The 23565-nt window shown below is 46.6% G+C and overlaps 2 protein-coding genes across 4 annotated transcripts in view; one reads left to right on the forward strand and one right to left on the reverse strand.

The window, feature by feature from the left end:
- EPG5 (ectopic P-granules 5 autophagy tethering factor) overlaps positions 1–7697 on the forward strand; it is a 94712-nt gene extending 87015 nt beyond the window's left edge. Inside the window, exons 42-44 of the mRNA XM_083402591.1 lie at positions 1963–2178; positions 3635–3749; positions 5054–7697. Of these exons, the coding sequence (XP_083258717.1) occupies positions 1963–2178; positions 3635–3749; positions 5054–5236 (514 nt within the window). The 3' untranslated portion in view covers positions 5237–7697. The remainder of the gene's footprint in view (positions 1–1962; positions 2179–3634; positions 3750–5053) is intronic.
- Positions 7698–9250: 1553 nt separating this feature from the next.
- SIGLEC15 (sialic acid binding Ig like lectin 15) lies at positions 9251–22573 on the reverse strand. Of its 3 annotated transcripts, none has more exons than XM_083403174.1 (6): positions 22248–22573; positions 18777–18890; positions 15726–16109; positions 13704–14063; positions 11256–11286; positions 9251–9839 (listed from the first exon to the last, which is right to left on the reverse strand). In XM_083403174.1, the coding sequence occupies exons 2-6, from the start codon at positions 18826–18828 to the stop codon at positions 9764–9766; spliced, it is 903 nt and encodes a 300-aa protein (XP_083259300.1). In that variant the 5' UTR covers positions 18829–18890; positions 22248–22573; the 3' UTR covers positions 9251–9763. The 3 variants fall into 3 exon arrangements, with proteins under 3 accessions (XP_083259300.1, XP_083259301.1, XP_083259299.1); XM_083403175.1 differs by lacking the exon at positions 22248–22573 and adding an exon at positions 20175–20193; XM_083403173.1 differs by lacking the exon at positions 22248–22573 and having other exon boundaries at positions 18777–19176.
- Positions 22574–23565: the final 992 nt, after the last annotated feature.

Raw genomic sequence — 23565 nt, forward strand, 5'->3', positions numbered from 1 at the left:
CAATCTGGGATGTTGTCCAAATCTGTTCTCTTTGATGATGCAGCAGCTCATTAATTGTCCAAACCTTCCTTTGAAGCTTTATTAAACCAGTAGGAATGGGGAAAATTTCTAATTTACCTTAAAAACCATTGTAAATGGTTAGAATTGTTAGTAGGATTGGAACAATGGTGAATTTTGGATATAATGGAGATGTAAAAGGTTTGGCAGGAGCAAACGATAGGACCCATATCCTGGAACATTGCGGCCTCCAGCTGTAGAGGCTAGTAGCCATCGATAGCTCTCTCCAACTCCATGATTTTCTCTAATCCTCTTTTAAAGTTATCCACGTTGGCTGCCATTGCTGACTCCTGAGTTCCGCAGTTTTAGTTTTATTTTTTTTAAATAAATTTTATTAGGTTTTCCACAGTGATAACACAAATCAAAAAGCAAAATGATACACAAAAACAGAAAAAGAAAAAAGAAAGAAAATAAAAAGGGGAACAATAAACAGATAAACAATAACAACAAACTTTAATTCTTCACTAATCCAACCTTTTAAACATCTTGGTTGACTTCCTCAAATCCCTCCCTTCTGAGTTTCCTTGTAATTAAAAGTAACAGCTTTCCAATATCATTATTAAACTAAAACAGTTTCCAGTTATAGTCCACCTTATTCACTTTTCTTAACATTCTAAATCGCATTTATTTAATTATAACTTCATTTAATCCTAGGCCTATTTGTTTCTTTCAAGTAATTTCTAATTTTTTATATTACAACATTTATTCAAATAATCCTTGAATTTCCTCCAGGCCTCTTGAAACTTCTCTTCTTTCTGGTCCCAGATTCTTCCAGGCAGGTCAGCTAGCTCTGAAAAGTACATCATCTTCATCTGCCAATCTTCCACTGTTGGTAGTTCTTGTGTTTCCCAATTTTTAGCAAGTAATATTTGGGCGGCCGTTGTGGGAGTTTCGCAGTTTCAACTGTGCTTCGTGTGAAGGAGGACAGTCTTTCTTTGGCATATACTGTATTTTTTGCTCTATAAGACTCACTTTTCCCCTCCTAAAAAGTAAGGGGGAATGTGTGTGCGTCTTATGGGGCGAATGCAGGCTGCGCAGCTATCCCAGAAGCCAGAACAGCAAGAGGGATTGCTGCTTTCGCTGCGCAGCGATCCCTCTTGCTGTTCTGGCTTCCGAGATTCAGAATATTTTTTTCCTTGTTTTCCTCCTCCAAAAACTAGGTGCGTCTTAAAGAGCAAAAAATACGGTACTTCTCGCAGGAGGGATGACAGCTAATGGGAAGTATAGCATCTAGATCAAGGGAAGTAATAGTGCCACTGTATTCTGCTCTGGTCAGATCTCACCTGGAGTACTGTGTCCAGTTCTGGGCACCACAGTTCAAGAAGGACACTGACAAACTGGAACGTGTCCAGAGGAGGGCAACCAAAATGGTCAAAGGCCTGGAAACAATGCCTTATGAGGAACGGCTAAGGGAGCTGGGCATGTTTAGCCTGGAGAAGAGGAGGTTAAGGGGTGATATGATAGCCATGTTCAAATATATAAAATGATGTCACATAGAGGAGGGAGAAAGGTTGTTTTCTGCTGCTCCAGAGAAGCGGACACGGAGCAATGGATCCAAACTACAAGAAAGAAGATTCCACCTAAACATTAGGAAGAACTTCCTGACAGTAAGAGCTGTTCGACAGTGGAATTTGCTGCCAAGGAGTGTGGTGGAGTCTCCTTCTTTGGAGGTCTTTAAGCAGAGGCTTGACAACCATATGTCAGGAGTGCTCTGATGGTGTTTCCTGCTTGGCAGGGGGTTGGACTCGATGGCCCTTGTGGTCTCTTCCAACTCTATGATTCTATGATTCCATGATTCTAAGTAACATCGGGGTGATGGGCAGTTTCTAATGGTGTCTGGTTTTGTCTGTGTCTCTCCCCCCTTCCCTGTCCCCCCCCCTCGAATCCTCACGATTCCCCCGAAAGCTCCACCAAGGACGAAGCGAAGTTGTTCCTTTGGTGGCACAAAATCCTGCAGCTCTGCCTCCTCCAGGTAGACCAGGACGATGCCATCCTGATGGAGTCGGTCGTCCGCATTCTGATGTCTCTGCAAGGCAGGCAGAACCTCCTAGCTGAAGAAAGGCTCACCTCTGGGATACTCGGTGCTCTAGGGCTGGGCAGGAAGTCTCCTTTGTCAAACAGGTGAAAATGGGTTGTTGTTGTTATGATGATTATTAAGGAAAGGTGGGCCCGAATAAAAAGATAGCAGATATGTAAGACTGAATGTTTAATTATTAAGATACAAAAATACAATCTCAATAATAACGTTATAATAACGAGGAAGTCACGCATGGGTGGAGGGAAGACACAGGGCAAGGATTAAGAAATGGATAAATGTTGGTACATAATGAAATGTGAAAGATGTGAATTTACGAATATAATGCTTCAGGTTACATACGCTTCAGGTTACAGACTCTGCTAACCCAGAAATAGTATCTTGGGTTAAGAACTTTGCTTCAGGATGAGAACAGAAATCTGGCTCCAGCGGCACAGCGGCAGTAGGAGGCCCCATCAGCTAAAGTGGTGCTTAAGGTTAAGAACAGTTTCAGGTTAAGAACGGACCTCCGGAACGAATTAAGTTCTTAACCCAAGATACCACTGTATATGTATTGTTATGTAAAGATTTCATATATGTATTGCAACATAAGTAAATAAAATAAAATAAAATAAAAAGATGGGCTTTTTGGAAGGCAAGCAAGAGCTGCTGCTGCATATGTTGCAATGTGAAGGGTTTGCTGCGTTGCTGGAATCTTGCCCCGTTCCCGGATACTCCATTCCATTCCCACCAACAGCAACCAGCGTTCTGCCACCGCGGGGCATGCCCAATCCTTGTTGGGTTGTTGAGAGTTTCCTCCCGGTTCTCCACCCAATTTTATTTTCCCTCCCAAAGTCTGCTGATGTCTTCCTCTAGTGTGTGAAGAAGAGGGCAGGGTATACTGGCCACAACAAAACCTGCACAAGAATTATTATTATTGTTGTTATTGCTGTTATTGTTGTTATTGCTACTATTATTAATTATTATTGTTGTTGTTATTAATTTATTCCCCGGTAAATGGTGCCTGCCCTGTGGAACTCCCTCCCATCAGATATCAAGGAAATAAACAGCTATCTTATTTTTAAAAGACATCTGAAGGCAGCCCTGTTTAGGGAAGTTTTTAATATTTAATGCTGTATTGTTTTTAACGCTCGATATGGGAGCCGCCCAGAGTGGCTGGGGAAACTCAGCCAGATGGGCGGGGTATAAATAATAAATTAGTATTACTATAAATTATTATTATTATAGAAAGTGCAGAGCAAAAGGTTGACAAAAGGATGCCCAAGATTCACCCTTTCCTCTGAAAAGGCTCTATCTTGCCCTCTCCTCTCTCCTGCCTCCCTTCTTATCCTCACCATAACCCTTCCAGTAGGTTAGGATGAGAGAGATTGGCAGTGATCGCGCAGAGACGAAATGTAGGGCAAAAATAAAGCCGGGTTGGAACTGCATATTTTGGGGTGGAACTTGTCGGGAAAGAGCTCTTTGTGTGCGTGTGTTTCTCTGTTTTCAACGGAGAGTGGAGATCCCTGCCAACTCCCTTCCCTCTTCATCTTCTCGTTGAAGGTTTCGTGTCGCTGCCCGGAGCATGGCCGCCTTCCTGCTGGTGCAGATTCCGGTGGAGAACCAGATCCGCCTCAGGCCTGGCGTGGAGCTGCACCTCTCTGCCAAAGCTCAGCAGGTAGATTGGACGCACCCTGAGTTGTTTAATCTGGTGCCTGTATCAAGAATGCTCTTTGTGTCGCTTGGTGGATGTAAGGTCCTTAAGGTACATAAATAGCCACACCCTAGTGGTCCCGGGCCCTAAGGAAGCTGACATGAGCCAACAGTGTGACGCGGCAGCTAAAAAAGCCAATGCAATTCTGGGCTGCATCAATAGGAGTATAGCATCTAGATCAAGGGAAGTAATAGTGCCACTGTATTCTGCTCTGGTCAGACCTCACCTGGAGTACTGTGTCCAGTTCTGGGCACCACAGTTCAAGAAGTACATTGACAAACTGGAACGTGTCCAGAGGAGGGCAACCAAAATGGTCAAAGGCCTGGAAACGATGCCTTATGAGGAACGGCTAAGGGAGCTGGGCATGTTTAGCCTGGAGAAGAGGAGGTTAAGGGGTGATATGATAGCCATGTTCAAATATATAAAAGGATGTCACATAGAGGAGGGAGAAAGGTTGTTTTCTGCTGCTCCAGAGAAGCGGACACGGAGCAATGGATCCAAACTACAAGAAAGAAGATTCCACCTAAACATTAGGAAGAACTTCCTGACAGTAAGAGCTGTTCGACAGTGGAATTTGCTGCCAAGGAGTGTGGTGGAGTCTCCATCTTTGGAGGTCTTTAAGCAGAGGCTTGACAACCATATGTCAGGAGTGCTCTGATGGTGTTTCCTGCTTGGCAGGGGGTTGGACTCGATGGCCCTTGTGGTCTCTTCCAACTCTACGATTCTATGATTCTAAGTCAGGTTAGCCTCCACCAGAGCTAGGGCCTTTTTAACACTGGCCCCAGTCTGGTGGAACGCTCTGTCTCATGAGACCAGGGCCCTGCAGGATCTGATTTCTTTCCGCAGGGCCTGTAAGACAGAGTTGTTCCGCCTGGCCTTTGGCTTGGAATCAACTTGATCCCCTCCCCCTCTTTCTTTGATCCCTTCTCCTCCTGTGATGAAACTCCTATTTGGGGACTTCCCTGGCTTTTTCCTGGCCCATGTAGGACCAGTCTAGATAGTTAGGTTTGGTGAAGACTTGACATCTTCATGCCCCAAAAAAGTTTTTGATTTGAGTTTCCATTGAAATGAGGCTGCATTTTAACGTTTGAATGTTGTATTTTAATCTTGTTTTTAAGTTGTATTTCAATCAATTTGCTTTTATATCGGGTGTTAGCCGCCCTGAGCCTGGTTTTGGCTGGGGAGGGCAGGGTAAAAATAAAATTATTATTATTATTATTATTATTATTATTATTATTATTATTATTAGCTCGTTTCCATCTTTGCAGGCTCTGAGTGCTCTTGATTCCATGACTTCAAACAAACAGTACGCAGAATACCAGGAGCAGATCTCCCAAGCCTCCCAATTTGTCAGGGACTCTCGCCGCTGCCTTCGCGATGGGCCAAACCTTCTGGCTATCCTCATCAACACTTTGTACCCAGAAGTGCATTACTTGGACGCCATACGGTAGCAGCAAGTGAGGGGAGGTGGCCTCATCCTGCCTCGCATTGCAATCGTGGATTATCTACAGTTTACAGTCGGCAGTTGCACAAGCAGCTGTCATTCACAGGGTTTCACTTTGTCAAAAGTGGTGGAAGAGAGAGAGAGAGGGCAAAGATTAGATAGACTGGTTGGAAAGCCAGCTTGGAGGTTTCCATAGCTGGGCTTTCACACCTGCACAAATCTCTCTCGCGTTTCCGCCAAACCAAAACACTTCTCTGGCTTTTTTTTTGGTTTTAATACAGTCTTAACGGCGTGGTTCAGGGCTTTGCGGAGCTCTGGTTTGATTTTCCATGGACTTTACGAAGACCTCCGTGCTGGATTGTGCTTGAAGACTGTTAAGTGACTTGAGTGCTTCACCATTTTGGAAATAATGCAGGGTTTGTTTGCCCCAGCACTAACTTGATTTTGCTTTCTGTGCCTTTTCTTCTTTCTTTCTTTCTTTGGCTGACTGTGAAATTCGTGGGCCAGTCTGGACTCACTGGTCGTTACCTAATCAGGATTTTGGACCATCTCTCTCTCCCCAACCCCTGCTCTTGTTTAATTTGCCTCCATCTACTTGTCCTCGATGTGTGATAAAAATGGAACCTAGTGAGGCCAACCTCCTGCATCTTTGCCCAGCCAAATTGACAGAAGCTGGATTCATTTGTTTAAGGGTTCTGGGGAAAGGGAGAGAGTCTCCCACGTCACTTCCTTATCACGTGCATGGAACAAGCTATCGCTTTCATACTGCTTTTTTATTATAAGGCAGTAAAAGGAGCAAAGAACAAAAATTTCGTTGGATTTCAGTAGCACGGAGAAGACAGCAGTGTCCTAATTACTGGAGTGCTCTTAAGAGTTTAATTAGGAAAATTATGGCTTTCTTGTAATGGTACAACGGACCATCAACGCTGGCAGGGGAGAAAGCCTGCAAGGTGCCCAGGATTCCTCTCACCTGGAGCAGATCCAACTCACAAGCTGGCTACCCTATCCTTCAAACACATCATTTGAATAGCTTGGATTTTTTTCTGTCAATACAGCAAAGCAAGTTTGATTTCTCCCCACCCAACACCTTTCCCCTAAGCTGAGGTCACTAACCTGTGGTCCTACATGGAGAAATAAGCTTTATAGTAATCAGTTGAACATTTACTGCTAAGTGGTCTAAGGAAGAGACCGTGTGGCCTTTTTGTGAGGCTGGGATGACACTCCAGAATCGTCTGCCCAAATCTTGCAATACACAGAGTACAGCTGGGGTTGTGTGTGTGTGTGTGTGTGTGCCCTTTATTTACCTGTGTGTATACGACGTGCCTCTCAAGCTGTGTTTCCTAGCTCACTGATTTGTTCAGTTGCTGTCGCTTTGAGTGAGTTTGCTAAGGTTGTCCCCCCTTCCTTTTGAGGAAAAAAAAAAGAGATATTGATCACCTCCGCACACGCTCTTGGTGCAACTCGCTATGCCTGGCGTAGCCAATGGGTTGCATGCAGATGTTGCTGAACTCTCCACCCCCATTGGCCCCAACCGCCATGGCCGGTGGCCACAGAGAATGGGAATTATAATCCAGCATCTTCAGGGGGCCAAGATGCTCAGTTCATTTCAATCGGCTGACTTGCAACTGTCTTTTGAGTCTCATTGAAATGCACTTGGACGGTGAAGCTACTATGCTTTGGCAACAGACCTTTCGATATATATATCTATATTTTTTTCTGGGATTTCATTTGCTCAAATATAGATTCCGGCAAACACTTCAGGCACGTTCTGTGCATCTCTTGGGAATCACCCCTTTTCGGGTTTAAAGATGCTTTTCCTTTCTGAGCTAATCAGTAAAAACAAAAAACAAAACCCAAGAGCGCATTTCTGTTTGAATGTGTACCTTCATATTCATGCCTTTAGCTCCACCTGGCAGGCAAGGTTTTCTCCTAACTTTTCAGCGTCTCGCGCCGGCAAATGATATTGTAGCCTTTGCCTTCAGCTAATGATTTCTGAAACTGCAAATCCCACAGTCTTCCCTTTCCTTGTGAAATTGCCAAATTATGCCAAATAGGGTCCTTGTGCGCATCGGGTTCTTCAGAACTCATGTTGTGGATTGAGCTTCCAGACATAGGACCAGGCAGTTTGCCCCTGTGGTGCACTGTTAATGAAATATCACTGCTTTGGTGGGACTTCATGTTTAGAGGACCTCACAACTGGAAGAAGAATTATTGCTGCTTTTTAGAGAGAGAGAAGAGGAAGAAGAGAAGCCTTCTGAGATGTTCCTTTTCCTCCCCTCAGCTCAGAATTAATAAATTTATATTAAAAAAACGAAGACTGTGAAAAGGCAGAAACTATTATGTGTGCATCGGACATGATAGCTCTGATATGGGAGCTATCGATTTGCCTGTGGTTTCAACAGGATGTGTGTTATAGTTGTTTGTGTCTGCAAGGACCATGTGAAATAAAACAGTGAGAAACACTAGAACGTGGATTGAGACTCTTATTGGGGATAGGCTGTTTTGTCAGTTGGGGTAATAATAATAATAATAATAATAATAATAATAATAATAATAAATTTTATTTATATCCCGCCCTCCCCAGCCGAAGCCGGGCTCAGGGCGGCTAACAACAATCAAACAATCAAATAATCCAACATTCTAAAAACATTTCATTATAAAAATTAATTAAAATCAAAGTAATGGAAACCGTTAAGCAAAATTCTGTGCAGGTTGCCAGAGGAGGGAGTCAGGCTGGGCCCTGACCAAAGGCCTGGTGGAACAACTCTGTCTTGCAGGCCTTGCGGAAAGATGTCAGGTCCCGCAGGGCCCTAGTCTCTTGTGACAGAGCGTTCCACCAGATTGGAGCCGCAGCCGAGAAAGCCCTGGCTCTAGTTGAGGCCAGCCTAACCTCTCTGAGGCCTAGGACCTGAGACCGTAGGTTCCTCTGTGGCGCATACTAGGAGAGGCGGTCCCGTAGGTACGAGGGTCCTAGGCCGTACAGGGCTTTAAAGGTTAAAACCAGCACCTTAAACCTGATCCTCTACTCCACCGGGAGCCAGTGCAGCTGGTATAGTACCGGATGAATGTGATCTCGCAGCGAAGACCCCATAAGGAGTCTCGCTGTGGCTTTCTGCACCCGCTGGAGTTTCTGGGTCAGTCTCAAGGGCAGCCCCACGTAGAGCGAGTTACAATAATCCAGTCTGGAGGTGTCCGTCGCGTGGATCACAGTGGCTAGGTCAGGGCGAGAGAGATAAGGGGCCAACTGCTTAGCTTGGCAGAGATGAAAAAATGCCGCCTTTGTTATAGCTGTAATCTGCGCCTCCATAGAGAGGGAGGTATCAAAGATTACACCCAAACTCTTAACGGACGGTGCTGGCACTAATTGCACCCCCGCAAGAGATGGGAGTTGCCCTCCCAATCCCATATCGTCCCATCCCAGCCAGAGGACCTCTGTCTTCGAAGAATTTAACTTCAACCGGCTCCCACGTAACCATCCAGCCACAGCTTCCAAGCATCTGATCAGTGTGTCTGGGGCCAAGTCAGGATGGCCATCCATCAACAGATAGAGTTGGGTGTCATTGGCATACTGATGGCAACCCAGCCCAAAACTCCGGACAAGCTGGGCGAGGGGGCGCATAAAGATGTTGAAAAGCATCAGGGAGAGTATCGCACCCTGAGGCACTCCACACACCAAGGAGTGGCTCGATGACAATTGCGGGGGGGGGTGTTGACGGGGCAGTGGGATTCTCTTCCCTTCATGCGAGGCTGGCTGAACATTTGAGGCAAGACCCTTGGCAAAATATTTTATTGCGCTTATAGTTCACCTTCCACCCAGGAAGAAAGCCAAGGCAGAAAAATCACTTAATCCACATACTGCTGCCCTGTACAGCTTAGCTTCATCAATATAGGGATTTCGTTTGCCTTCAGACCAGACCTCCTGAGATTGACTGAAGGAACCCCATACCTCACAAATTCAGGGTGATCTGCAAAGCAAAGCACTTTGGCTGATGTTTGATGGACAGCTACGTGGCCATGCAAGTGCCTGCTTGCTGCTGTTGATGTTTATTTAATTTGTTAGGCGGCCGCGGCCCAAAAAGCGACTTACAGCATGTTTGAAAACACATACTCTGGTTTCTCTTCAGATCGTATACAAACCATTCGCCTTTTACTAAAAGCACAAGCAGAGAGGCATTATGGTGTAAACACATTAACGCAAAACCACTTTCAGTTCATATAAAAAAAAACACCATACAAAGCAAAGCAAGCCTCAACAGAAAGCAGAAAGATTCAGCGGCACAATTTTAACAGCAACAAACAATGTCCTGGCCCATCAAGATGTTCCATCGCAAGGGAGTTGCTAGTTTTTATCCACTCCTGTCATTTTGCATCACAACATCTGTGAGTGATAATGTTCTGGGTGGGATCTCTGCTTCGCTGCGTGAAACTGCCTGAGTGCCACATAGCTGAGGATCTTTTGACACATGTGCACAACATTGTTTTAGTTATTCCTGCATGTACTGCTTAACGCACAGATGGCTTTCTTCTATCTGTTTCACTCGGGCAGGCTTTGACTTATGGAGTTGATCCTGCGGTTGAGGTTTTCGTATGGAGAATCTTGCATGGCTTGCCTGCCGGTGAAAAGAGTCAACAACATAAGTTCCAAGAAGCGGGAAGCAGGCCATGGCAGAAATCAATTATTTATATTAACACAATTTATATAGCAATCTTTTTTAAAAATCCAAGCACTTTTAGGTCGTTTACAACAAAGAAAGCCCAACTGCTTAAAACAGAAGAACATCAACTCTAAATCCATTTGATTCCCCCCCTATTTTTATGTCATAGAATCATAGAATCATAGAGTTGGAAGAGACCACAAGGGCCATCGAGTCCAACCCCCTGCCAAGCAGGAACCACCATCAGAGCACTCCTGACATATGTCCTGTTGATCAACCCTGTGGATTCTACTCCAAATTAAACTCCACTGAATTTAATGGACTTCTAGGTTGCAAGTTAACTCCCCAATGGAAAAAGGCAGTGAGCTTTGGCTGGATCATGCCTGAAAGGTTTTAATTGGCGAAAGATGTTGCCATGAAAACAACGACTTTGATCCATCCAGATCAGTGAACTGGTGAAGCTTGCTTGCTATAGTGCCAAGGTTTTGTCTAATCCTATGTTTCCCAAAGGGACGCGGGTGGCGCTGTGTGTTAAACCACAGAGCCTAGGACTTGCCGATCAGAAGGTCGGCGGTTCGAATCCCCACGACAGGGTGAGCTCCCGTTGCTCGGTCCCTGCTCCTGCCAACCTAACAGTTTGAAAGCACATCAAAGTGCAAGTAGATAAATAGGTACCACTCCGGCGGGAAGGTAAACGGCATTTCCGTGCGCTGCTCTGGCTTGCCAGAATCGGCTTAGTCATGCTGGGCACATGACCCGGAAGCTGTACGCCGGCTCCCTCGGCCAATAAAGCAAGATGAGCGCCGCAACCCCAGAGTCGGCCACAATTGGACCTAATGGTCAGGGGCCCCTTTACCTTTAGTGTAGAGGATGGTGGAAGTAGACTGTAAAGTTTCTGCCTTAGTGGCTATTCATGCACTTCTGAGAGTTGGGCTGAGATTCCACTTCTACTGTGGGTTTTGCCAGATAAAAAAATGTGAAAGACCTACCAGAGCACCGTATAGTTTTGTATGCCAGCTGGTGGGAGGCTGAGGGAGCAGACGGTATGTCGCAGCGCTCTGTCAACTAAGAACAAGCCTGCATGTGGAAATCCAGTGTATCTGGAAGGCCAGCATATTGGGAATTGGCACGATGGCCCAAGCAAGTCCATGAAACCCTTCCTATAGTTCAGGCTTCTTCAAACTCAGCCCTCCAGATGTTTTTGGCCTACAACTCCCATGATCCCTAGCTAGCAGGACCAGTAGTCAGGGATGATGGGAATTGTAGTTGCAATGCATCTGGAGGGCCAAGTTTGAGCAAGCCTGCTCTAGCTTCTGGCACCCACCCAGACCTGCTGACCCAATTTGAAGCCGAGATGTAAGAATTTCTTACCGTGATAGGCTGGTTGGAGCCATCAAGTTGTCTGTGATTTGATGCAAGAGACAAAAAATAAAGAGAAAGGTGTATCAGTTTTCTTACTGCATTGAAGAAGAAGAAGAAGAAGAAGAAGAAGAAGAAGAAGAAGAAGAAGAGTAGGAGGAGGAGTTTGGATTTGATAAACCACTTTATCACTACCTGAAGGAGTCTCAAAACGGCTAACCTTCTCCTTTCCCTTCCTCCCCCACAACAAACACTCTGTGAGGTGAGTGGGGCTGAGAGACTTCAGAGAAGTGTGACTAGCCCAAGGTCACCCAGCAGCTGCATGTGGAAGAGCAGGGAATCGAACCCGGTTCACCAGATTACGAGTCCACTGCTCTTAACCACTACTCCACACTGGCTCTGTTGTGTAATGTTCAAGTGAACAAACCCTGGAGAGCCAGCAAAAGCCCAAGTCCTTGATAGACCAAGACCTGGTTCTTACTGAAACAATAGACCTGTGTCTGGGCCATAGTATTTCAAGCTGCTTGTGGGGGTTGGCAGATTGAATGCTCCTCTGCACAAAGGTTCCCTGCATGGAGAAAACTAGATGTCAGGACGAGGGTTCCCCCCCTCTTTGTAGCCTAGTCTTCTCCTTAACACGCCAGTTGTCCATTCACAGGGATAGCTTCCTTATTGAGGAGCTCAGTGTTCCTTTGTACAGCGCAACCTTCCCCCAACATGGTTTACTCTACCTGGTGTTGGACTCTCCAGCATCCATTGTCTCTGACCATTAGCCGTGCTGGTTGGGGCTGATGGGAAACGGAGTCCCACAAGGTCTGCAATTTGCACCCTGCAGGCTGCTTTTGCAACAAATATTTCCTGCATGTTGAATTTTAGACCATAAGCTCCTCAGGACGAGGGCTTGACCTTCTGTACGCTAAATCAGGGTTTTCCAAAACTTTGGTCTCCAGCGGTTTTGGGACTACAATTTCCATCATCCCTCTGGGAGGGATGATGGGAGTTGTAGTCCAACAACAGCTGGAGATCCAAGTTTTTAAAACTCTGTTCTATAGCATTGGTCTTCAGCTGGCCTGATCTAAAATGGGTCCTAACAGCAGCAGCACACATCTTTTGAATATAGTGCAATTTTTTAAAAGAGAAATGGGGCCTAAATGCATGTATGGGTTAAAAGTGATCAAAATGATAGCGTTGACGACATAAAACACCATGCATGCTGATGGTGCAAATATATAAAAACCAGCGCTCCCTCTGCAAATCCAGGCTGCAAAACTGGAATGTGAAACCGGATCTAGATTTTCATCCCCTTTGGTTTCTCAATGAATACCGCTGTTGTTCCTGCTACTACCACCAACACCACTATTATTATTATTAATAATAAATTTTTATTTATACCCCGCCCTCCCCGGCCAGAGCCGGGCTCAGGGCGGCTAACACCAGTAAAATTACAATAAAAACATAATGGGGGGGGGGGGAGACAATTAAAAATAGAGGTTAAAAATACAATTTAAAATTCAGCCTCATTTTAAAAGTAGACGATAGATCAAGACCATAAGAGGAGGGAAACATAAGGGTCAGACTGAGTCCAAACCAAAGGCCAAGACAGCTCTGTCTTGCAGGCCCTGTGGAAAGATGTCAAGTCCCGCAGGGCCCTAGTCTCTTGTGACAGAGCGTTCCACCAAGTCGGGGCCAGTGCTGAAAAGCCCCTGGCCCTAGTTGAGACCAATCTAACCACCTTGCGACTTGGGACCTCCAAAATGTTGTCATTTGTGGACCTTAAGGTCCTCCACAGGGCATACCAGGAGAGGCGGTATTGCTTTGTTTCATAGCTGTCAAGCGTCCCTTATTTGAAGGGACAGTCCCTTATTCCAGCGCCATGTCCTGCTGCTGTCCCTTATTGATGGATGTCCCTTAAATGATGTCCCTTAAATTTCAAAGTAAGCAGCTCCTCTCCCTCCCTCCCTGCCGGCCAGGGAGGAGGGAGGCTCCAACTGTGTTGCTCGGCTGTGTTGCTCACCCAATAAGAAGTCTAAGAACGACTGGGGGTTTGTGTGTGGAGCTTGCATGCCTTGTGTGTGGCTAGTTAATGCACCCTGAGGGGTTTTTTGAATGCTGGACGCCATTTTGTTGCACGTGGTGCTGCAAACTTTGCAGTGCAAAGCCAGGCCGGGGAGCCATCTTAAGTTGAGGCTGCATAGGCCTTGTGGTCCATGTGATTCAGATTCTATTCAGTTGAACCTCTGGTTACAAAGTTGGTTGGACAGTGTTCTCGAAGCTACCAGCATGAGTTTGACCAGACTGCAGGAGGACAGGAAGACTGGAGTGCCTGGAACAGGTGAGGCTGCAGGTCCCTTATTTTGGCTGCTGGTCCCTTATTTTCAAATCTGTAAGTTGACAGCTATGCTTTGTTTAATTAGGAAGCATCTCCGAGTGATTGACAACGCAACAGAAACATGCACCTACCTCTCTTCCAGAAAGCGCCAAACCCCAGTATCGCCACCAGCGCCAGCATCTTAATCCCCAAGGCGGCAAACAAGAGGACCAGGACCCAGGAGCTGCCCCCAGCTCTGAATTTGTAGAAGTATACGGCCCCCTCTGCTCTTCCCAGGCTGTTAACAGCTGTGCAGGTGTATTTCCCATCGTGCGTCAGGCGCTGAAGCTCCCTGGTTATCTGGTGGGCCATAGTTGAAGCCGAGGTGATGTTGTCAGAGGGAGGACCGGCCCACGTCAAGGTGGGCAGAGGCTCCCCTTCGGCTGTGCACTTTGCGTGGAAAGCGTGGTCCTGGCTGGTCTGGACAGAGATGTTAACGATCCTGGGGGGAGCTGCAGAAAGTCCCGAAATATGAACACAATGCAAATACAGTGGTACCTTGGTTTAAGAACAGCTTAGTTTATGAACAACTTGGAATAATAATAATAATAATAATAATAATAATAATAATAATAATATACTAATTTATTATTTATACCCTGCCCATCTGGCTGGGCTTCCCCAGCCACTCTGGGTGGCTTCCAACAAAATATAAATATACAGTAATGCATCAAACATTAAAAGCTTCCCTAAACAGGGCTGCCTTCAGATGTCTTCTAAAAGTCTGGGAGTTGTTGTTCTCTTTGACATCTGGTGGGAGGGCGTTCCACAGGGCACACAGCTACAAAACAAAAGACATTGCATGCGCCAGACCAGAACAATTGTACAACGCCCAAAATTTAGGAAGGTTCCTTCTGGCCAGCATCCCTAGGATTTGGTACTTACACTAAGGTTACCAGACGTCCCCGTTTTCCTGTATACCTGAAGGAGCATCTCCACCCCCATTGTTCAGCCTGGACACTGAGATCCAGCACCAAGGGCCTTCTGGGGGTTCCCTCCCTGCGAGAAGTGAGGTTACAGGGAACCAGACAGAGGGCCTTCTCGGTAGTGGTGCCTGCCCTGTGGAAAGCCCTCCCATCAGATATCAAGGAAATAAGCAGCTGTCCTATCTTTAAAAGACATCTGAAGACAGCCCTTTTTAGGGGAATTTTTAATATTTAATGCTGTATTGTTTTTAACACTTGATTGGGAGCCACCCAGAGTGGCTGGGGAGACTCAGCCAGATGGGCGGGGTATAAATTATTATTATTATTATTATTATTATTATTATTATTATTATTATTATCCTGTCTTTCACTCAGTTTGGGACCCGCCCTGCTTACCACAAAGCAGGACAGTCACTGCCAAGGCCGCTTCTTTCTTTCTTTTTATATATAATATATAATATAATATATAATAATATATATAATAAAACACTACAAAACCAAACAAAAACAGAAAAAAGAACAATACAATACAATATAAAGACACTACACAACACTAAACACATTAAACTAACAAAACCAAACAAAGACAATTTAAAACACTCAAACCATTTCAATATCTTATCTTTCATTCACTTATTTCACCGACCTCCTCACACCTCCCTTTTTGTATTCCACTTCTGTCAAATGTTTCAGCAATTCCTTTCCATCTTCCTCTGTTTTCTGTCGTATAATTATCTTAACCCATTCTATCCTTATTTTACCTTTAAGATTCCATTAATCTATTTATACTTAAATCCTTATAACATTTCTACTAAAGCCATATAACTTCATTCCAACATTTTAACATTCATTAATTTTGCAGTATTTCTGTAAATAATCTTTAAACTTTTTCCAGTCTTCTTCCACCGACTCCTCTCCCTGGTCTCGGATTCTGCCAGTCATTTCCGCCACTTCCATATAGTCCATCGGCCAAAGCTGCTTCTTTCATATTGCCCTCCTCCCTTTCCCCAAAATGGGCAGGTGAATGGGCAGAGGCAGGACATTGAACAGAACAGAGGCAATAGACTGTGGGCGCCCCTCCTGGGTTTGGACCCCACTCAGTGCCAACCTCTATGCCAACCTTTCACACTGGCCATCCATTTCCAGCTCTGCCCCTCCCCTCTCTATTGGATCTGAAGTTCCTCTCACCTATGAGATGGAGCCTGAGTCCCACCCTGCTCTCATACTTGTCGTGGAAATCCCCGGAGAACTCGACGCGGCAGAAGTATCTGTTCTTGTCGTTCCACGTCAGGCTGTTGATCTGGAGCGAGAGGTTGTTTTGCCTCGGGTTCCCCAAGAGCTTGTATCTGCCCTCCGAGCCGACGGTGGTTTTGCAGGGGTCGCTTGAGCTGTGGGAAACGCACTTGAAAACAACTGCCCCGTTGAAAGGCTCCTTGACCCGCCAAATGGCTGTCAGGGTCCGGTCGTTGGTGTTCTGTGGGTGTGTGAATGTGCAGGGCAAGGCAACTGCCTTGCCAATTTCGCCGGTTACCTCTGACGGGATGTGCATGGACCAGCCTTTGGAAGAGACACCTGGAAGGGAATGCATTGATCATAGAATCATAGAATCACAGAGTTGGAAGAGACCACAAGGGCCATCGAGTCCAACCCCCTGCCAAGCAGGAAACACCATCAGAGCACTCCTGACATGTGGTTGTCAAGCCTCTGCTTAAAGACCTCCAAAGATGGAGACTCCACCACACTCCTTGGCAGCAAATTCCACTGTCGAACAGCTCTTACTGTCAGGAAGTTCTTCCTAATGTTTAGGTGGAATCTTCTCTCTTGTAGTTTGGATCCATTGCTCCGTGTCCGCTTCTCTGGAGCAGCAGAAAACAACCTTTCTCCCTCCTCTATGTGACATCCTTTTATATATTTGAACATGGCTATCGTATCACCCCTTAACCTCCTCTTCTCCAGGCTAAACATGCCCAGCTCCCTTAGCCGTTCCTCATAAGGCATCGTTTCCAGGCCTTTGACCATTTTGGTTGCCCTCCTCTGGACACGTTCCAGTTTGTCAGTGTCCTTCTTGAACTGTGGTGCCCAGAACTGGACACAGTACTCCAGGTGAGGTCATTTTAAATTGATGATCTTTAATTAACCAAGAAAACCCCACACTGGTTCCTACCCTGTCTGACCCAAACTCTGCCGTATCAAGCAGTTGGTCCCTTACCTTTCTCACCCTGATCTGGCCACAGTGATCCATGCGACAGTCGCCTCCAGGCTTGATTATTGTAACTCGCTCTGCGTGGGACTGCCCTTGAAGCTGACCCAGAAACTCCAGTGGGTGCAGAATGCCACGGTGAAGCTCCTTACGGGGTCCTTGCCACAGGATCATATTCATCCAGTGTTTTACCAACTGCACTGGCTCCCAGTGGAGTACAGGGTCAGGTTTAAGGTGCTGGTTTTGACCTTTAAAGCCCTTCATGGCCTAGGACCCACATACCTACGGGACTGCCTCTCCTAGTATGCCCTGCAGAGGACCTTAAGGTCCACAAATAACAACATTTTGGAGGTCCCAAGTCGCAAGGTAGTTAGATTGGTCTCAACTAGGACTAGGGCCTTTTCAGTACTGGCCCCGACTTGGTGGAACGCTCTGTCACAAGAGACTAGGGCCCTGCGGGACTTGACATCTTTCCTCAGGGCCTGCAAGATAGAGCTGTTCCGCCTGGCCTTTGGTTTGGACTCAGTCTGACCCTTATGTTTCCCTCCCCTTACGGTTTTGATCTATGGGCTACTTTCAAAATGAGGCTGCATTTTAAATTGCTTTTTAACCTGTATTTTAAATTGGTCCCCCCCCATTATGTTTTTACTGTAATTTTTATTGTTGTTAGCCGCCCTGAGCCCAGCTCTGGCCTGGCCTGGGAGAGTGGAGCATAAATATTATTATTATTATTATTATTATTATTATTATTATTATTATTATTATATTTTGAATGCACAACTGAAAGTAGAATGTCAGAATGTGACAAAACAAGTGTTTGCAAAGGGATTATCTCATACAGAGATGGTTGTAAGGGAGCCAGGAATGACAACTGTTCCCATCTACATGGCAGGGAGAGTTCAGAGCAAGGCTAAATTACAGAGGGGTTGAGGCAGAGCATAATAGAATAACAGAATTATAGAGTTGGAAGGGACCCTGATGCTTGTGTATTCCAACCCCCTTCAAGAATGGCTGGCTCCTTTAGCTGGTATTTTTTTAGGAAGGTTACAATAAACATGGTTTGTCAGAAATTGGGGGAGGAGAGTGTGGGGTTGGGACTTGCGGATTAAAAAAAGAAGCAGCAGCTAGGATATTCACAAGCTGTGTGCAGTTGCACAGATCCCCTTTGCTTTCACGTCTCAGAGCCCTTTGAGTGCGCAAGGAGTCAAACCCGGAAGCTGCAGTCAGCTATGGCTTCCCATTAAGTGAAAACCAAGAAACCGTGGTTAAGGGTTTCCAAACAAGTGAGGCTATGAAGCCACAGTACACAATGGATTGTGTGGATGCTACTGCGTTCTGTCTAAGGCAGAGTAACAGCAGACGAAGATTGCTGTTGGAGCAGGCCAAAGACCCATCACATTCCATCATCCTGTTGCCATAGTGACTAGCAGTGGCGTAGCGTGGGGGTGCAGGGGGGGCGGCCGCACCGGGCGCAACATCGGGGGGGGGGGGCGTGTGCTCGCACTCGCAGCTCTCTGCCCCTACCTGGCTCACTCACTCTCTCTCACTGCAGTGCTGGCTGTGCGAATCCGATCCGAGCCGCCGGGTCACCGCCCACTGTGGAGGGGAGGGTGCCAGGCGTGGGGTGCGGTGCGGAGCGGAGAGAGAGCGAGGGACTATCTGGGGGAGGGACAGTGCAGCGGGGGGGGGGGGGGGGCGCAAATTACTTGCCTTGCCCCGGGTGCTGACAACCCACGCTACGCCACTGGTGACTAGCCAGATGTCTGCAGGAAGTCTGAAAGGAGGACCTGATCCCAGCAACGCCCCATCTGTGATTCCCAGCAGCTGGTATTCAGAGGAAACATTGCTTCAACAAGAAGAACATAATCAACAGGACCAGTAGCCGTTGATAGAGCTCCATTGGCCACCAATAAGTTTTTGATCAAGACCTGCAACGTCTTGGGTTTTGCCCTCCGTTCTGTCCCATAGGGAATTGGGCAATTCCAAGAACAACATAAGGACGAGGGGGGGGGGGGGAGTTTTCCCAGAGCAAAACTCACCTTTCTTAAGAAAGCAAAGCAGACATGCGAGCAAGAAGCTAGTGCCTTCCATCTTCTGGGCTTGCTCCCCTGTGAAGCTTGTTTGCTGATCTGATCAGATCCACTCTTTGTTTGCTGTTGGGTAAAATGCTGAAGCAGTGATTCCACTCTGCAGAATGAATGTGACTGGACTTCCCTTATCCTGGAAAATATGCGTCGTTCACATGGCTAGCCAGCTGATGAGTCTTTTTGCTAGCCATGCTGGGATGACTGTAAAAGCCAGAGAAAAGCCATTGGGTTCTTCCTCTCTCAGCCCTTCCCCCGCTCTTTCTATTTACCGTATTTTTTGCTCTATAAGACTCACTTTTTCCCTCCTAAAAAGTAAGGGGAAATGTGTGTGCGTCTTATGGAGCGAATGCAGGCTGCGCAGCTATCCCAGAAGCCAGAACAGCAAGAGGGATTGCTGCTTTCACTGCGCAGCGATCCCTTTTGCTGTTCTGGCTTCTGAGATTCAGAATATCTTTTTTTCTTGTTTTCCTCCTCCAAAAACTAGGTGCGTCTTGTGGTCTGGTGCGTCTTATAGAGCAAGAAATGCGGTAACCAGGGTGAAGGCAAGTGATGAAATGACTTGGGTAAACTAGTGCGGTGCTGAAAATGTCTCCCTTAAAAAACACCAAACTCTTCATCAATTAATGAGAAAATTAATGAGAAACTACATTGCATACATAGGGAGAGAAAATTTAGGTGAAATTCTCATTGCAGAGGTTATTCTTTTGATCATGCATACCTTGTTGCTGTGGCTGAGGGGTGTTTGTGGGTGCCCTTTCTTCCATTCTAGAAATCATTTGCATTCTGCAGCCTTCCTGGGTGCCTACACTCCAGAGTAAAGCCCATGGGAAGACATCATGAGGATTTCCCCCACCAGACTCTTTCAGATCAGGAAACACGGGCAGACAAGGAGTCTGCAAAGTGCTAGAGAAATGTTTAGGTAAAGGTAAAGGGACCCCTGACCATTAGGTTCAGTCGTGGACAACTCTGGGGTTGTGGCGCTCATCTCGCTTTATTGGCCGAGGGAGCTGGCGTACATGTGGCATACATGTGGCCAGCATGACTAAGCCGCTTCTGGTGAACCAGAGCAGCGCACGGAAACGCCGTTTACCTTCCCGCCGGAGCGGTACCTATTTATCTACTTGAACTTTGACGTGCTTTTCTGGAAAAGAAAACACATGCATCATTCTTGACCGCTTTGCATAATTTTGTGCACTTCTTTCGTATCTATGCGATGTTGGTGGTGGAGAAGCATATAGACTGCCCTGATCTCCTTGGAGTAAGGGTGAGACGGAAAGGAGAATAAACGCATAATAAAAGCAGCAAGAGCAAATTTAATCCACACTTTAGACTGATTGGGTTTCTACGTACCAGATGCTTAGAAGAAAGTGTCAAAGGTAAGGAACAGGCAGCAACAATTCAGTCATCCTAAAGCGCCACAGAGGGATGCGGTTGGCACTGTGGGTTAAACCACAGAGCCTAGGACTTGCCGATCAGAAGATTGGTGGTTCAAATCCCCGCAATGGGGTGAGCTCCCGTTGCTTGGTCCCTGCTCTTGCCAACCTAGCAGTTCGAAAGCACACCAAAGTGCAAGTAGATAAATAGGTACCGCTCCTGAGGGAAGGTAAACGGTGTTTCCGTGAGCTGCTCTGGTTCGCCAGAAGCAGCTTAGTCATGCTGGCCACATGACCCGGAAGCTGTATGCCTCCTCCCTCAGACAATAAAGCAAGATGAGCGCCGCAACCCCAGAGTTGGCCACGACTGGACCTAATGGTCAGGGGTCCCTTTACCTTTACCTTTAAAGTGCCACAGTAAGTGTTCTAATGTACTTTGGAAAGCTTTCGTTGTGGCATTGCAGTCTTCTTGCAATCTCTTATCAGTTCCTCTTCAGATACGGTCCTTTGGCTCCTTGAAAGGAGTGAGCATGGTTATCTTGATGCACCAGACCTCTTAATGGGCATGTGGTTTTCTGGTCCTCCTGTGTTTTACTCCATGAAGGCAGTGAGACACAATTGTGGTGCTAAGAAGCGAGCTTTTTGCCACAAGGGGGCAGTGCGGCTTGAAGGAGATGCCGTGAACTTGAGTAGGACTTACCCCCAAGAAAACGGCCTTGCCGGGTGGCAGGGAGGGGAAACGTAGGCAAAATAGGGAGCCTGAGGCATTGCGCAGCTCATTCTGCCAGGTTTTATGTGAAATCGAAGAAGCTTATCTGGCTCTAAGTAGAGAGACTTCTGGAGCAAAAAGGAAGTGGAACCCTACAGGATCAGGTTAACGGCCCATCAGGTCCAGCAGTCTGTTTTCACAGTGGTCAGCCAGATAGTTATGGCAAGCAGCTGGCATTCAGGGGGCAGGCTGACAGTGGCCGGAGAATGTAGCCATAATGGCAAGTAGTGGCTGATAGCCGTATCCACAATGAATTTCTCTAATCCTCTTTCTCTTTTTTTTTTGGAATAATTTTTATTAAGAATTTCAACATCACAATTTATCAAAAACATATCATCTTCTCTCCCTCCCCACAATTTTCCCTCCCCCCTCCCCGAGATTACCAGATGGGCAGAATAGGCACTGGCCTGTGGGCCCCATGCCTTTTGGGGCAATGGATCAAAACAATATTGATTTGATCTTGAAAGAAAATTACAATCAAGTGTTAGGAGATAATTTGCAAGGCCCCCCCCCCAATTTCACCTGTCTAGGTGCCTCCACAGGGTCTAATCTTGCACTGCTTTCCAACTCTACAATTATAAGATGCTACAAGTCATTTGGCTAGTTCTCTTTCTCGATCTTTACATGTTTTCTGTAGTTTTGCACACTGCCACCCCAATCTCTGAGTGGTGAGATATTCCAGGGGTTCCCGGCAAGTGTTCACATTTCCTTTTGGAAATGAGGCACAGTGAATAGCATTTATTTGCAAGAACCTAGGACTTGCTGATCAGAAGGTCGGAGGTTCGAATCCCAGTGACAGGATGAGCTCCCGTTGCTCAGTCCCTGCTCCTGCCAACCTAGCAGTTCAAAAGCACATCAAAGTGCAAGTAGATAAATAGGTACTGCTCCGACGGGAAGGTAAACAGCTTTTCCGTGCGCTGCTCTGGTTTGCCAAAAGCAGCTTAGTCATGCTGGCCACATGACCTGGAAGCTGTACGCCGGCTCCCTCGGCCAATAAAGCGAGATGAGCGCCACAACCCCAGAGTTGGTCATGACTGGACCTAATGGTCAGGGGTCCCTTTACCTTTACACCTTCCAAGTAGCAAGTAGATAAATAGGTACCGCTCCGTCGGGAAGGTAAACGGCATTTCCGTGCGCTGCTCTGGTTCACCAGAAGCGGCTTAGTCATGCTGGCCACATTACCTGGAAGCTGTACGCCGGCTCCCTCGGCCAATAAAGCGGGATGAGCACCACAACCCAGAGTCGGCCACGACTGGACCTAATGGTCAGGGGTCCCTTTACCTTTTTATATACGGTCTGAGCCTGCCATGGAGGGTTTCACAGCCTTCCTGACATCGCCACAGCCTTGGATTCAAGCAGAAATAAAACATTAATTCCAAGTGCTTTGCTTCTAGTTCACATCACGGCAATCCAACTCTAAACTCAGGCTTTGCCCTATTCCTTGTTATCCTTAATGGCCTGTCTCCCAGTCTATCACCGCAACACAGGGAGCAATCCTGGCTTATATTTTAACACTTGCCGAATCCAGGAGTTAGAAGGATCTTGCTTACAGCCGACTGCCCCCCCCCCCGCAAACTCATAACAATATTTTAATGGCTGAAGAGACTGTTGAAAAAGCCTGCCCTGCCCAACTTTGCAAATCTCCAAGCCATAAATTGCAGGCTCAAATACTTTTGTGCTCAATAAAAAAAATATATTGCCCAGCCCTTCGCCGCAGCGAGGGGGTGAATCGGAAAGGGTGGTGGAATTTTTCCTTTTTTTGCCAGAGGGGAAAATTCCAGTCAGCTGAGCTGCAGGGCGCCCAGGCCCAACGCTGTGTCATGGCGCTTCAGAAAGTGGGGCTCTGAGGTGGAGCTGTGCTAACCTTTCCTTTGTGTGCATTTGAGCCCCCACGCAGCCAAGAAAATGTTGAATTTTTCTTGGGGTGTGTGTGTGTTTGTGTGTGTGTCAGGGAAGGATTACCAGGCCTGGCAGCCTTCCACCCTCCATAGTGCGGCAGTGGCTCTTGGTTTCCATGGCGACAGACTTGCCGCCCCTGATTGAAAGAAGGATGCTCACTAAAGTATATATGCTGTTTCATGAATTGAATTAATTCCTTTGCTAAAACTTTCATCAGCAATAGCACCCATAATCTAACATGCCATATGTAAGTGAAACAGATAGGATGGATATCTTCTTTCTTCCCAACTGCTCCTGTCAGACAGAGCACCCTGCTCTGCAAAATTGTGCAGAATTCACTCCCTCAAAATAATAATAATAATACAGTCATACCTCAGGTTGAAGTTGCTTCAGGTTGAGCATTTTCGGGTTGTGCTCTGCAGCGACCCGGAAGTTACAGAACGCGTTACTTCCAGGTTTCGCCGCTCGTGCATGCGCAGACGCTCAAAATGACGTCACGCACATGCACAGAAACAGCGAATCGTGACCCGCGCATGCGCAGATGTTTGCTTCAGGATGCGAACGGGGCTCCAGAACAGATCCCATTCGTATCCAGAGGTACCACGCTAATAATAATAATAATAATAATAATAATATATTATTTATACCCGCCCATCTGGCTGGGTTTCCCCAGCCACTCTGGGCGGCTTCCAAAAGAAGA

The sequence above is a fragment of the Podarcis tiliguerta genome (assembly GCF_965153285.1).
Source record: "Podarcis tiliguerta genome assembly, chromosome: 11".
In the NCBI taxonomy this organism is placed as follows: domain Eukaryota; kingdom Metazoa; phylum Chordata; class Lepidosauria; order Squamata; family Lacertidae; genus Podarcis; species Podarcis tiliguerta.